Source organism: Pteropus medius, unplaced genomic scaffold, assembly GCF_902729225.1.
Source record: "Pteropus medius unplaced genomic scaffold, Ma_sr-lr_union100, whole genome shotgun sequence".
Classification (NCBI taxonomy): domain Eukaryota; kingdom Metazoa; phylum Chordata; class Mammalia; order Chiroptera; family Pteropodidae; genus Pteropus; species Pteropus medius.
The window spans coordinates 500,368-516,129 of NW_024348533.1; the positions used below are offsets into that span (position 1 = coordinate 500,368).

Consider the following 15,762-nt stretch of genomic DNA (forward strand, 5'->3'; position numbering starts at 1 on the left):
CCAAATAACACTCTCCCTTCGAATGTCTTAATAATCAACCTGGACAAGATAAGAGTTCATCTAGATCATCATGCATTCAGTGACCTTTGTTATTTGTTACAACAGTTTTATGGTAAGTTGTTGGCTTGTTACTATAGTTAAGCTTAATCTTCAAAGAGAAGGACCCATCCTTTCTATCCTGTTTCTTATTATTAAGAAATTTATATTTCTATATATAATACTAGGTATCTATAACCTATTACCTTAACATTTTAATAATATGAGAAAGTTAGACATAAGGGAAGAAGGGAGGCATGTGTTCCTTTGTGTGCCCATTAATTACTGAAACATTACAGACCATAAAAAGTCACCGAATTTGTACTGGAACTGGCATGTACTACCAATTCTAACACTTGAGTATACACCTCAGACTAAAGGTTTGGAAGTATCAAGAAAGTACCAAGAAATTTGGAAGCAGGGTTGTGACTTAAAGAAAGAGGTTCTAGGGTTTAGGTGAATGTTTCCATGAAGGAAACCACTGGACTCTTCCTCTTTGGGTGATGATTTCCGATTCTCCCAAGCTGACTCATCTGCTTGAGGGGTGTTGTTTTGAACACAGAAAATTACATAGTGAGCTATCATTTGTCTAATTGACTAATGAATAGATTATGATGTAATCTATTAAACTACATAAACATGGAGCAATGACCAATAATTAGATTAAATCAAGGTGTAGATCTTTTCCCTTAAGCTGTCAGTATTGGTTAACTTCTTACCTGCAGGTACCCATTGAATTAAGAGAAGCACACCTCCTCCGAAGAACAGTACTCCAGCTATGATATAACGCCTGGGCAGGGTTCGCAGGAGCAGCCAGGCTGTAATGTAAGCTGGAACTTCAATCAAGGCAGAAAGGAAACAGTTCAGATAGGCATCTCCATGTAAATTAGGAGCGTTGAGAGACAGAGCGAAGTAACCCACCGAGGTGAGCATCCTGAAAGACAAAATTAAAAACACAAAAATGACAAAAGGATAGCATGAATCACTCAAAAAGTTCATAATGGTCAAGAAATTGTCTAGATTTGTTTTCCTATCAGTAGCCACTAACCACACATGGTTATTTAAAAGTAAATAAACGTAAATATAATCAAAGAGTCAGTCCTATAGTTGCACTAGCCACATTTCAATTGTTTAATAGCCACGTGTGGCTAATGGCCACTATGACAACACAGATGTCCATCATAAAACATTTTCATCACTGCAGAAAGTTCTTTTGGACAGCACAAGTCTAAGAACACCAGTATGCAACAATACTAATCCTGGTCTAGTTAACTTTACATTTCAGTATTACCTGAACAGTTAGTACATCCTCATTCCCTTATTTAAAGAAAGAATGTCAGTCACATCAGTGGACATAAAATCCACTTAATTCTTACCAAAAAGAAAAAAAAAAGTAGAAAGAGAAAGAAAGAAGAAAGGAAAGAAGGAAGGAAGGAAAAAGATATATAGGTAATACAGTGGGATCCAACTGATTTTAGTAAAATCAATTAAATTTTACAGTAAATCTCAATTGATTTTACAGTAAATTCCAATTGAGTTTAGTAAAACTCACTTTAGGGAAAAGAATAAAAGTCACATAATGCTTCAAAGTATCACAAAGTACACACTGCATGTCCTGTCATCATAGTTAACTTCCACATAACCTTCTCTGTGGAAAATAAGTACGTCATTGCAGACTCCCTTGAGCAGAAATTAGTTTATCATTTATTAAAAATTTTCAGTTACAGATGACATTCAATATTATTTTATGTTAATGTCATTCTCATTATTAACATGAATGAAAAGTAGAGGATATCTGAAAAATCTTTTCGGGAACACTGTTGGGTATTTTTATACAAAACTCTATGTTGGGTAGCACAAGGGCTAATCCAAAACAAAACAAAAACATTAAACTTTCTTGCTCTAGGAATCTTAGTGATTTTGACCTGTGGTAATAAGAGCAGTTTAGGCAAAACAGGATGGCCCTAAAAAAAGACTAGCTGCAGTCCGAACCGAGTAGTTATGATAATCATCTTTTTTGTGTGTGCTGCCATCATGGAGTAGGTATGTTCTTTTTTCCTTCTTCCTCATTTCTTGGCAGATCCATTACTAAATCTAGTCTACAAAGTCAATTTATTATTCCTATGCCTTAAAATCACTTGGTAGTTTGCAATTAGCAAGTGTGAAAAGCTTGTCAAAACTCCAATCCTGGCCCTAGGGGTTCAGGTTCTTCTAACCTCACTGTTCAATTGCCAGTACAGCTTCAGGAAGCAGGACCTGAATGAATTAGGATCTCAGTTTCAGGCACCAGGGACATCATTACTGGGACATAATCCCAGTAACTTTAGGAGGATCAGAATACTGCAGACTTTAATATTGTTCCCTGTAACTTTTTTTTTTCTTTCAGTTCTCAGTTCCATGAAGTGAATTGAGGCATTTCCAAAGAACTTAGAATTTTATAATTTTTATTTTGTTTCAGGAAGACCCAGGCCTTGCCTGGATGTTCCCTTAAATTAAATAAAATTGGTTGTATGCTTATGTGCTATATGTCACACTTCCAGATCGCTTATTACTTACCATAGCAGCACAGACATAATGGTTATTGTGGAAATATTCCTAGTCCTGAACAGGTCCAGAATGAAAACTGTCTGCTGCTCCAGGGGTTTTAGCTCCTGTAGCTAAAATAATGCAAATAACCATGAGATTAAGGGATAACGAGGAAGTATCTTTGTCCATGACAACATGGAAAAAAATTTATGCATATAACTCTTATTTCACCTTGAATGTTCTTAGAAGTCTGGAATCTGTGGGGAATAAGGGTGTCTACATATACGATGCATAATTCTAACACTTTAAAATGTTCGTGGCGCATTCTAGACAGCAGCTTTTTAAATATATAACATTGCCTCCACTGTTCCTTTATAGAAAGCCTAACTGCTAGCATAGCCTTTCCTTGACTCATGCTCATCATTGTGGGTGACCTGAATGACATTGAGCTGTGACGCTTAGGGCTTGTTGCATGGATAGGGCCATATAGCCCCACGCTGCCTTGAGGTCCCTGCTTTTTGTACTTTTCTTGTTGTTGTCTCAGTGTCAGGACAGACTTGGGTTACTATTTATCCTCTCTGAGCCTCCATTTACTTCTCTGTAAAATGAGTATAATAATTGGGAGTTGAGAAGATTAAATGAGATCATGTATATAAAGCTTAGTATGGTACTTGAACTATGGTAAATCCCCAAAACATTTAACTATTATTATTTCTACTGCACCATTGAGGAAACAATGCTAGCTGTCAGTGGTGAGTGATCATTTCTTACTTCTGTGAATGGGCTTCCCTCCTTTCCTCTTAATTTACTGAAGTTAACTTGTCATATGTTAGGAATCGAGATAACCAAGCTTATTAGAATCGAAACTAAAAAGCTCCAAGGCTCTGAGGTGAGGAATCTCTTTGAGATAAAGTACAAGGACTTTGTGGCCCTCTGGTGTGTAGGCAGTAAGAGGGTGAGGAAGGAGATTCCATGATGAAAGAAGTGAGGTGCTGGCCCTGTTGTTGTCACAGGTGTTCCCCAGATAATAGCATCCTTCTTTCAGGAATAATCATACACCTCCTCACGAAGCACGCAGGCATATTACCTTGTTTCTTCTACACTATTTGGGGTGCAGCTCTACTGTTATGACAACAAAGCAAAGCCCCTGTATAGCTAGAGGGAGCTAGAAGTCCTCCTGGAGGGCTCTGGAGGTGGCACCATGCACAGATGGAACCTGCGGGTCAGGCCCATGCTAACACTTGGTGCTTCCACAGGGCCCTTGTGAAAATGCAGACTGCGAGGTCCCATCCCAGACCTGCTTAATCCAAATCTTTCCTGGAGCCCGGAGGCCTGGAAATCTATATTTTTAAAGCCCTTTGGGTGATTGTGATAAGCAGTCAGGTTTGGAAACCTCAGGACAAGAACATTCTTGTATCCACTGCTTGTCTCTGGCCTACGAAGGGCCACCAAAATACCTCGGAGCAGGTACCACGAGCTGGTTGGAGGTGTTCTGAAGGGAAGTCAGAGAAGTCCGAGATTGCTTTCCAAGATGAAACTTTTTTAGATTCTTTCCTGTGTAAGTTAACACCACTGCCCCCAACACCAGGTAAGGAGGCCCAGTTAAGCGCTTGCACCTTGGCACCGGAGAGACCCATGAGACATCTAGCTGTGTGATCCTGGGCAAATCACTTAACTTCTCTGTATCTCAGTTTCCTCTTCTGAGAAATGGGCCTATAGCCAGTATGAGCATCAAATGAGCTGAACCTGGTGCTTGGCAACTGGTGGGCTCTCCACCATCATCCTGAGTGGGCCGCATGTGCTGGCACAGGCCTCTGCAGATCCTCCCAAAGAAGACCCACCTGGGAGGTGAGCAGGGGAGATGACTAGGCCTTGGGAAGCACAAGCTCCCTTGCCCGTGGAGGGTCTGTCCAGTTAGGTTCGATGCGCCTCATGGCAGGAAGAAACAAGGCACTGTCAGAAGCACGTGTTTTGACACTAGACTTTATTCTTATTTAACCAAAACGATATACCCTTTATAGGTTTTGTGATTGCATTTATCCATGTAAGTCTGATCTCTACAATTAGACTTTAAGTTCCCCAAAGACAGAAATCAGACCACATATTCAATAAATATCAATAAACATCCAGCACAGCCTGAGATGCAGACGTGTTAGACAGACATGTTAACCAAGTTTAGTTAAACTAAGTTTAACGTAGTTTAATTAAGTCTAGTTAAACAGGCTTAGGCTGGGAATGGAATTCTTGATCCAAAGAGAGAAGGATTATGAGATATTTGTACTGGCAGTCCTCTGAGAGCTTGGGTTCATGGCCACTGTAATTAATCCTCCAGCCGTTGCCAAGGTATCTGCTTCTGTCAAAAGTCCCAAATGCCAGGAATGGAGGAAGCCTCGAGGTGGAGCGCCGGCGTGCCTGCCGCCCTCCTTTCTGGGGTAGCCAGAAAGCGCAGATTTGCGTACTGTTGCTGCAGACACCCTAATCTCCTCGGGGTGTCCTGAGCTGCCCCTGCCCTGTTGGGAATGCCCCGCCCAATCCTCTTCATTCATGTAAGTGTAATCCCTGGTTTGGACCTGCCCCTTCTGCCCCGAGTCACTCTGCTTTCTTTCTCTGCTGGCACACAATGTCCACTCCTTGGGTCCTTAGCATTTCCTCCCTCACGTCATCATTTATTTTTCATCTAATGCTCCTGACACCCTTAGTTACATTCCATGCTCCTTCAGCATAGGACCTGAGTCTGATTTTTTTCATTTTCTCTGAGAGCTGGTACAGGGCATGGCCAAGTCCTCGCTGAAAGGGCAGCTGCTTCCATAGCATATCAGCTTCTCCTCGTGGCCTCCTGCTTTTGAGGGTGAATTCTTAAGGTTGAGGGTGTGCTCTCAACCTTAAGTTTGTAGATACCACGTAGCAAAACTAAAGACATTTATAGCTTCCTCAGCAGGCTTTGGTAAGATTCAGGGTACAGTGGGGGGAGCTCATGGGTTGAATAGCCCTCAAACACATTTTTTCTACTAAATCTGGACTTTCAAAAATCGCCAGTAAGTAGCTATATCAGTGGTATGTAGCAATCCCAATAAAAAGTTGGAGATGAACTTACGAAAGGGAAAGGAACAATATTGAGCCAACACTTGCGCTACACTAAGCAGTTTATATATATCATTGCACTTAATGTGCATGCAGCCCTTTGAGGTGGGCTTTATCTCAGAACTTAATCATCATTGTGTCTCTAAGGCTTCATATGGAGCTTGGTACATAGTGGGCACTCAAAAAATATTGAATTAAATTCAATTCTATAAAATCGAGACTACATAGCTGATCTAAAGAGGACATTTCTACACATGCTTACCTCCATAGGATCGAAAATCACAGCTGGAGCAGCTACGTTGTTCATTTTTGCAGCTTTTTGGATGATAGCTTCAGCCTCTCTAAATCTTCTCTGGGATATCAGCCACCGGGGAGATTCAGGAATAAACCTAGAATTCATTTTTAATGGTCTATGATTTTTCACAATAGCAAGGTTTGATACTATTAACTGAAAGTTGCCTCCCAAAGAATTTTTATTTTATAAAATTCCAGTTTGTCTTTTTTTAAAAAATCAAGGGGAAGGCCTCATAAGATTTCCATCGATTATAAAAATAAATACAATCACTTTCAAGTTTCAAAGTTCTGATCAAATCACAAGACTGATCATCAGTTGTATTTGAAGCCGGGAGCAGAGTGTAAGGGGTAACATTAGCTGTAGGTGTGTTTAAGGCAGAACAGCTAAAGAAGGCCATTCAAAACTTAACAGCCAGTGTGGTTCATAATAGAAACACAGTCTAGTGTCTTTTCAGTGTGTCCATCCCAGGAGAATTCCTGGTGGCCCAGTGGGTGATGCTCACAAGTTTATTGTGCAAAGGATGGCTGGGGCATGCGTGTTCCCTGGGCTTTCTCTGCAGTCAGAGGAGAAGGTGAGTACACCGACTGTCCCGTGGGCTGTCCCCTTGGCTTTCAACAGATTTCCAGGTCAGTGGGTAACCAAACCAGTTTTTGGGAGACAGCCAATGTTGTCTATTTTTCTTTTTAATGTCTGGGAACTTAATTTGTTTTATTATGCAATCTATCTACGTTTTTAACTGATGTTCAAAGACAGTTGACTTCTTTCCTAATTTTCCTATTTTTCTTACTTTCATTTATTTTTATCATACTTATATTTATTTCTATTCTTCTATTCTTTCCTAATTTTGACTTCTTGGAATCTCTTAGTCATTTCTGCCAGCTCTTGTTTTCCTTACTTATTTGTCATACTTAGTTATCGTGGAAAATAAATTCCAAGTAGCGCATACTGAGCGTCTTATAATTAACAGCCCCTCCAAAGCCTCTATAGGAAGGACGTCAGAGTAAAACACAGTGTATCAAATGGCCAACCCCCAGCTACCTGCCCAGTCTACTAGCTAGCACATGGGTTGAAAAATGAACCCAGTTTGCGTTTTTCGGAATATGTCTTTAGTTGACCCCTTTAGCAACTGTGATGATGTCAGGTCACAATTTTCAGTAATTAGAGCTACGCTGTCCAAGAGAACTTCCTGCGGTGCTACATCCGTGCTGTCCAATACAGTAGCCGCTAACCGTTACATGTGGCTATTGAGCTAGTGTGACTGAGGAAATTAATTTTAAATTTTATTTACTTTCAATTCATTTTACTTTAAATAGGAGCATGTGGCTAGTGGCTACTGTCTTAGTGAAGAATTCGAGGCCTTATCACACAGCCACTGTATACATCATGGGCACTTCCGCTGGGCAGCTCATCTTTCCCCAACCAGGTTGTTCTTAGAAATAGCCTACCTTTCTTACTACAGGCTCTGAGGGCCATCAGTGGCCTCGGGTTCCTAATGTTTAGGCAGCTAGATATTGCAGAGCTGTCCCCATGTTGCATCTATGGGCTCCTTCTCCACCTCCTGCATACATATTCCATTCACACCTGTGGCTACTTAGTGCCAAAGACTTCAGGACCTAAAAAAATCTCCAAACCACCTACAGTGGCTCTGTGTAGGATCCCCTCCCATCTCCAGCCCAGGCTTGCTGTAATCTCTACTCTTGAATTGCCATGGGTTTTTGGTAGATGAAGAATCAAGTCTAGCTGATCATTTCAAAAGTTATTGGAGCACCAAATGATAGCCTCTCTGTAGGTTTAATTCAGATTAAATAGGGTGGCATGTTGCTGGAGAGTCTAGGTCACACATTGAGTAGGCAGCAGGAGCAAGGAGCCCAGCAGCCCGAAGCGTCCCCCACATCATCCCAGCCCACCTGGACTACTGAGCATCTATCCCTTCAGGATGGCCCACCCACAAGGACAGCCCATTCAGAAGAGAGTGGTTTTGTTTTTATAGAAAAATTATAAGCCTGTTGCTAACTTTTCAGGATGAGCATGCAGCTTGTTAGTGCTGGCCCCGGGCCACCTAGTGTTTGGGGCAGTGCCATCCCTGGAACAGTGTGCCCGCAGCCAGGAGCACTCATAGACCAGCCTGTGGGCAGCAGAAGGAAGAACTCTCCTTAGGGCAAAACTGAGGCCACTCCTCATGCGATGGGCCTTCCATGCTGGAAACTCAAGGGGCTGATGTAGCAGAGTTGTTCCTTGCTATGCCATTTGGTCCTGAGGCAAAGATCCAAGCCCCACAAATTAAAATCCCTACTAATCTCTTATGGTCATCAGAACCCTTCTATTTTTATTCTCTCTCTCTCTCTCTCTCTCTCTCTCAATCTGACCGAATTATACATTAATAAGTTTGATTACAACATATTTTAAAGGTTATGGTCTCTTATGCCAAAAGGACAACTAGAGCCAGAGAATATCAATTATTAAAATCATTCACCTGAAGAGACAGAAAATAACCTTTGAATAATCTTGTCTTGTGTCTTAAGAGAGCCTTGGGTCTCCAACATCATTTACCCTAGATATGGTTAGCAAGGGGGTTATGAAGACAGGGACAGAATATGTGATGACGATGATGATGATGATAATGTTGGTGACTCTCATTCCAGAAAGTTGCCCCACTCCTGTAAATCAGGGCTGCTTGCTTCTCTTGGAGGCAGAATATAGATAATAGCCTGCCCTCGTTCACTGTCAGCTTTCCTGACCTTTAGATGGTTCCAGAGGAAACCTCTAAGTCAGAATAGTAGCTAATCTTTAACTCGCTGACTGTCAAATTCCATGGAAGTAAGGGAAAAAAATGTGCTCTTCATCCTGCACACCCCCGCCCCCCCGCCTGCACACCAATGCCAAGAATTTATACTGGTAAACCATAGCAGTCTTAGGGGTCATAAAAAAGACAGTGGCTTGGAGTGGTCCAACCTGAGCCATCTGGTCCAACAAGGCCACGACGTGCTTGCTACCTGTCAGCCTGTATGGCCGCTGGACACTTGCAGCAAGATAAGGGACCTTCTAGGCAACTTTCCAGGAAGTGTGGCCAAAGGCGGGGAAACCATGAGGACTAGTCTAAACTGTGAGTTGCAAAAAATGATCAAAGAAACATTCATTGTGTGTAAACAGGTAAAGATCAAGCAGTTCGGTAAAACCAGTCACTGTTGGGAGATCTGATTCACATATCATGAAACCAAACCAAAAAGAATTAATGAGAGAGAGCGAGAGAGAGAGAGAGAGAGAAAGAGAGAGAGCGAGCGAGAGCGAGAGCGAGCGCGCGCGAGCGAGCACACCAGACCCATCAGTGGAAGAAATTCCCTTTCTTCTTGCTTAAATATGAAAAAACCAAGAAATGGGAAATCCTCAAAAAAGAGGGTATCACTGGGACCTTATTCCCTTATTCTTAATCTGGTCTCTCACCTGAAATCTCCCCCATAATCATACTGGGTTAGTATCTCCAGACTTTGTTATTCCCATACTGATGTGTCGAAATTGGGTTGGAGGGTTGAGGGAGGAGAGAAGAGAACGTTCCTCTAACAACTTGTTAAATAAAAGTAATTCTTTTGCCCTTCTGAACAAAGCAGATAAACAGGCACACCTTAGATGCTTGAGGAAACTACATTAGTTGAGTCCATAAGGAGAAAGAGATTTCCTAGAGAGGAGTGTCAAAAGAGTAGGGGAGTAGAGTTAAAAACAACAAAGCTCGAGACTACCGTCTCCACGAATAACCACCGACAGCAGATAAGAGTGGGGAGAGCCTAGGAGAAGACTGGATTTCCTGAGAAAGGTGCTTTGTGGGACAGTGAAGAATTAAACCCCAGCACACAGGCCCACCCACAGCTAGGCAAACACTCTGTAGGCTTCGAGGCCAGTCTCAGCCAGCTCCAGTGAGATCATGCTAGAATTAGTACCAGGCTCTAGGCTCCAGGCTGGCTGGCCTGCAGCAGGGGGCTGTCTGGGGCCGAGCCACACTCACCACCACAGCGGGACGCACAGCACCCCCGGCACCGTCAGCGCCAGCAGCAGCATCCGCCAGTCTCTGATGAAGTAAGCAAACAGTGGCAGCAGCATGTAGCCGACTGCAAAAAATATGCACACTCCTAACGTAGAGAATATAATACGAACTGACTTGCCAAGAATTTCTGTTCCTGTTCAAAACAAGGGAGGAGTATTAGCATTTTAGCTCACTTTAATATTTGCTTTTTACATCATTACCTGGCGGTTAGAATTTAAACTATAGCCACTTAGAAAAGGGAAGAGGCATTTGCCCTGTGGCCCAGGGCAGGAGTGGTCAGGGTGGAGGAAGGTGGGAAGGGACCCAAGACTTATCACCTTATAGAAGGTAAATTTCATGAGATTTTAAAGGAGCCGAAGATTTTTTTTAAGGTCATTTCATGTCATAGAAATAGCATGCCCAGCCCCAAGAGGTAATCTCTTCTGTGAATGTCACATTTCCAAAATCAAGAGCCCCAGGGTGAGGAGCAGAGAGGGTGTTCCAGGAGATGGGGTGGGGGTGTCTTTTGGGGGACTCTGTGGGGTCATGGTGCATTTAACCTTCCCCACAATTCTCCACTGTATATAAACAGACTCTGGCCTCTGGGGAAACACTGCACAGTTCACAGTTATTCGGTCATGTTAGCCACCCTTAAGCCCTGAGACATGATTAATTAGGGCTCTGGAGAGGCACAGAGCAGCCCCCCCGCCCCAGTGCCTGAGGTTGAATACCCCCACAGCCACATTGTGCCCAGGGATCAGCCGCAGGCTGTCACAGTACATTCAGACCAAGGAAAGAAAAGAAGGGGCCGTCCTGTTGGCCTGGCAGGCGGCAGCCCTGGAACTGGCCACATGCCCAACGAACCCCACAGAGTTTTCCCAGAAACAAGTGCTTGGTATTGGGCCCTGTTTGGGGAAAGGACAGGCAGGTGGCTGTCGGGTCCTGCTCTGCTCAGCACCACAACGGGTGGCTCAGGCCCAGTTCCTCTAGAGGCACTGCCTGCCCCGCAGAGTCTAAGAACAAGTTCATTCTCTTGTCACAGAGCTCCGGGCCCCTTTCACAGAGTCAGCTCTCGGTCCTCCGGCCCAGGGGTGGAGATCTGGCCAATGGCAACCACTCAGCCTTTTGTCTGAGATCTTCCCACAACCACAGAGAAGTAGTCCAGAAAATACAAAACAGACCATTCGAAGGCCATTCAGGCTTGTCTTTCAAGAGAGATTTTCTCACTTGTGTTTGCGTGCCTTGGGCACGGGCTAAGGAATTAAGGGCTAATTCCAGAGACGCAGAAAAATTACTACCTCACCAGGTTCTCATTCTCACAGCCTACCTGTTCCTATCCCACCTCCCTTCTTCCTCACTCAGCGTAACTGAGAGACGGACGGGCTCCAGTGGTTCCCTCTGGAACAGCCATTTCTAACAGCCAGTACTGTGTGCCTCTCGCCTCCCAGGCTGCCCCAAACATGCCTGCCATTGCCCAGCCTCTAAACCCGTTTCCAAGGATCCGGCCTGATTTCCTCGAGGATTGTGAACGTAGTTTCCAGATCTTTTCTTATCCCATTAATGACCGTCCTCCTACCCCATAGGGAAGACTCCCCATGCCACAGTTTCTCAACATGCGGGCTGAGATCATCACGGTGTGGGAATGAATGGGGGAGGGGGAGGCTTTACTCTCATGCAGAGATTCAGAAGTGAAGTAGCAGAGGATTTGATTGTGGACAAGGGAAAGTGCACAGGATCATGTGAGAACCTTATAGTTGTGAGGCCAAGGAAGCTCCCTCAGAGTTCCATGACCCCGGTAAGACAGACAGGCTACACTAGATACCTAGATAATCTTCCTCGCTAAGCTTGGGTCCTAGGCCAAAACAGAGTTGTTCTTACCTTGCAGAGCAGCCATGATGGACAGGGCTTTATGAACCTACCTCTCTGCCTTTCTGTGGAGCAACATGAATGACATGAAACTGAATAGTTCCTTGTTAGCTCAACTTTCTGCTCTCTCTGGCTTTTAGATAATCACCTTTCCTTAACTATCATCATCTACATCATCATCATCATCATCATCATCATCATATTCAGAGCTAGCCTTTTTTTGAGTAGGCACTTTGTGTCAGGTTCCAGACGAAGTGTTTATCTATATTACCTCTTTGAATCTTCACACAATGATAGAAGAACTAATATTCTATTTTATACACAATCAGATGAGACTTAAAGAGTTGAACAAATTGCCTAAATTTACACATATGCAATAAATGGAGCAGCCAGGATTTAAGTCTGAACTGTTGGACCTATGGATAACGTCTAGAAAAAAATCATTTTGGAGGCAAAGCCTTGGCCCTATCAAGCAGTCCTTCAACTGAGGTTCTAGTGGAGACGTGTATGGGAGATGGATATAGGCATACGCCCGTCAGAGGTGAGGATTTTTGATTTCCCTGCCTTGGGTGGTCTTTGAGCCAACTGGAGAACAACAAACCCCCTCTGAGGAACACCGAGAAAAGTCCTGATTCCTGTAGACCTTTTATAGCCTGTAGCTGCCACAAACATTCCATGTCTTCAGCTGGCAGTGAGACAGGTGACAGTGGTGATTTATGGTTCTGCTGACTGGGGATCCCTGTCCTAGCCTCCTTTACTCCCTTGGTTTCTGCTCCTAGGGCAAAGCCCAGTCGGTCTTAGTCTGGGGGGGCCTCCAAATGCCTCTTGAGAGTGAAACTCTGACATCTAAGCCAAAGGGGCAGGTCCTGGCCAGAGTGTTTGCCCACTGCCTGTCACCAGCAACTGAATTGGAGAGCTTTCTCCAAGAGGGAGTGACCCAGAGAGGGCCAGGCTCACTTCCACATTGACCGGGGGCCCTTCTGTAGTAGTCATTAAAGGATCCAGTGAGGAACCACTGGATCTATTGCATGTGGAGGTAGGACCTGCTCCTCTGTGAATGACCAACAAGGCTGCAGCAGACCCCAGCCCAAGGAATAAGACCATGTGCAGTTCCCAGGATATGGGGTAGAACTCAGGGGCCCCTGGGCTAGAAGTAGCCCCATATGGCATGTGCAGAGACCCTAAGCTCCTTGATGCTCATTTGCTGCTAGAGTGACTTTGATAGTCCTACTTCATAAAGTTATTATTATGGGAACTGAGATAATGTATGTAAAGTGCCTAGTAGAGTGTCTGGCATTTGGTCAATGCTCAGGAATAGATAATTCCTTTATCCTGGTCAAACAGCTGAAATGTGCTAGATGTCAGGGGAATGATGGGAAGTGCCTTTGACCAAGAGACCCGCTGGAAGGTAGCAAAATCTCTCTTTGCACCCTGTAAAATACTCAGAATTCTCTTCAAATTAACAGACATTCCCCCGCTCAGGGCTCCCTCTCTCCCCTCTATAAACCTTTACAGATCATTCTAGTTAAGAATACCTTACCTATCTCTGCATAGACCCAGAAAGGTTATCTGCGCTCACCATACCCCTGCCCCGACCCATGTAACCACCTTGGCTGCATCTGCTAACCAGATGTGAGCTCCTAGAACACAGACAGATGTGAATCTTTCCTCCTCCCTGAGTCTCCCTGCTCAGTGCTTCTCTCACAAGGTGCAGTGCAAACAAGGGATATAGACAAATTTCTGCATCCTTTAAAATGTATTTATACCCCATTTCATCCCTTGAAGATTTTGAGGTAGCTTATCACTTGGATACAATAAAATAATAGTAGCATTAAAGTAAAACATAAAGAAAAGTTGAAAGGTTTGTCTTGGAGAAAGAACAAAAATATGCAACTGATCACTTTGGAAAACAGTCTGGCGGTTCCTTACATGGTTAAACATACATTGCCACATGACCCAGCAATTCCACTCCTAGATATCTACCCAAGAGAATTGAAAATATATCCAGAAAAAACTTGTGCTCAAATGTTGATAGCAACATTAGTCCTAATAGCCCCAACGTGTAAACAACCCAGACGTCCATTCACTGATGAATGGAGGAACAGGAGGTGGTATGTCCATACAATGGAATATTGATTCGTATTCCAACATGGACCAACCTTGAAAACATTAAGTGAAGGACGCCAGTCACAAAGACCACGTATCGTATGATTCCATTTATCGGAAATGTCCAGAATCGACACATTCATACAGATGGAAAGTAGATTAGTGGTTGCCAGGGGCTGGGGAAAGTGACTGCTCATGGTACAGGGTTTCTTTGGGGGTGAGGAAAATGTTCTGGAGTTAGATAGAGTTGATGGTTGCGCAACTTTGTGGATATACTAATAACCACTGAGTGATATACTTTAAAAGAGTGAGTATTATGGTATGCAAATTACATCTCAATTTAAAAACATTTAAAAAATATGTGGCTGATAAAGTCTGCATAATTGATGGAGTTAAATTTCAATTTTGCCTGAGCTTCCTGGTAGCCAGTGATAAGGGAAGATGCAATCAGTTGCATACTTATCGAAAGGTAAAACACATCTAGACACTAGAGGAAGCAGAGCTTTAAACAGTTCAACATGCCGGAACAAATGCTGCATAGGAGGTCAGCATTAGGAGTACTGGGAAAATACCGAATTAATGGATGAGTCAAGAGAGGAGGTAGGTAGGTGTGCGAAATAAATTTAAGCAGCTAGTTATGAGGGATAAAGGAGGACGCTGCTGGTACTTTCCCCAGAAGGCCGTGCATGGGCTGAAGGTATTATTTCTGGAAAATAGTAGGAGGTAGTGAGGGGAGCGGGAATGTGGGGAGGGTCCGTGTCCTTGGTCCTGAATGGTCCCGTCCTCCTAAACCAGCGTCCTAAGAAAGGCAGCTCCCTTACTTTCAGGTGTAGCCATTTTATGTTCTTTTGGGTAGGACTGTTCCTTCCTTCCCTTTTCTCTCGTCTCCTAAACTCAGAGGAAGCAGAGCAAGGAAAGGATCCATTTCTGCACCCCTTCGAGAATGGGAGTAATTCATAGAAGTAATTTCATTTCCTGAATTAATGTGAAGACTCTTAAACTGGAAATTATCATCGCAGAGTCTTGCCAACCCTTCCCTAGAGCCACAGGGCAAAGTGAAGGCCCAGGAAGAACAGTCCAGACCTCAAGCTTCTGTTTATTTTAGTCAAAACCAGGAGTTGATTGTTATAGCCCTGAAACACCAGAGAGCGCTGCGGGGCTGCAGGGAAGCCAGCCGCAGCCCTGCCTGTACTGGCTCCACCCCACCCCACCCCACCCCATTCCAGGCACCAATGGCAGAGTCGCTGTTTCCAGGGAGCAGTTTGGTTTCCAGTGACTCTCTTAAAAAGGTTCAGACCTGAGAACCCAACACAAAGAATCTCCTACCAGGACACAAAGTCAGCAGCTTCCCACAGAGCACGAATGAGGAAAGCTGGAGCCAGGGTGGCTCCCTGAGCACCTTGCAACACTCCCGGGCCCAGGCTGATGGGAGCCACTGCACTCAGAGTCCCGCCCACTGATCGCTGGTTTGCAAGTCCAGACTCTGACTGATGTGACATGCCCTTACTCTCCCCTTGGCTCTCTCCCTTTCCTCAGCATGGGCAGCAGGGAGGGAGCAGCGTGTGGTGTCAGGGCCAGCAGGCAGGACTTTCTCACAGGAGGCCTGGGGTGGGCTCTCTCAGTCTCATTCACACAGGGGAGGCTTCAGGGGCCCAGAAGCACCCTGTGCCACTGAAAAGGCAGAACCCGAGGGATGCCACGCATGGCACAAACCCCACCTGGCTCCCAGTCCCAAAGACAAGCCTTCCCTGGCTTCACTATAACTTTCTGCCCTTCCACTTCAGATGGTCCTTTAGGTCCTCCTGAAGGAGTCTGCTGACCTTGGGCAGAGCCCTGT

At 44.3% G+C, this 15,762-nt stretch overlaps 1 protein-coding gene across 3 annotated transcripts in view; it reads right to left on the bottom strand.

Moving 5' to 3' along the window:
* Positions 1-15,762, bottom strand: part of SLC22A4 (solute carrier family 22 member 4) — a 39,089-nt gene that overhangs the window by 5,010 nt on the left and 18,317 nt on the right. For 2 of the 3 annotated variants that reach the window (XM_039879958.1, XM_039879959.1), the window contains exons 4-7: positions 9,936-10,107; positions 5,906-6,032; positions 2,593-2,693; positions 756-970 (exon numbers count right to left, since the gene is read on the bottom strand). In XM_039879958.1, the coding sequence (XP_039735892.1) occupies positions 756-970; positions 2,593-2,693; positions 5,906-6,032; positions 9,936-10,107 (615 nt within the window). The remainder of the gene's footprint in view (positions 1-755; positions 971-2,592; positions 2,694-5,905; positions 6,033-9,935; positions 10,108-15,762) is intronic. The other variant, XM_039879960.1, reaches the window with a different exon arrangement.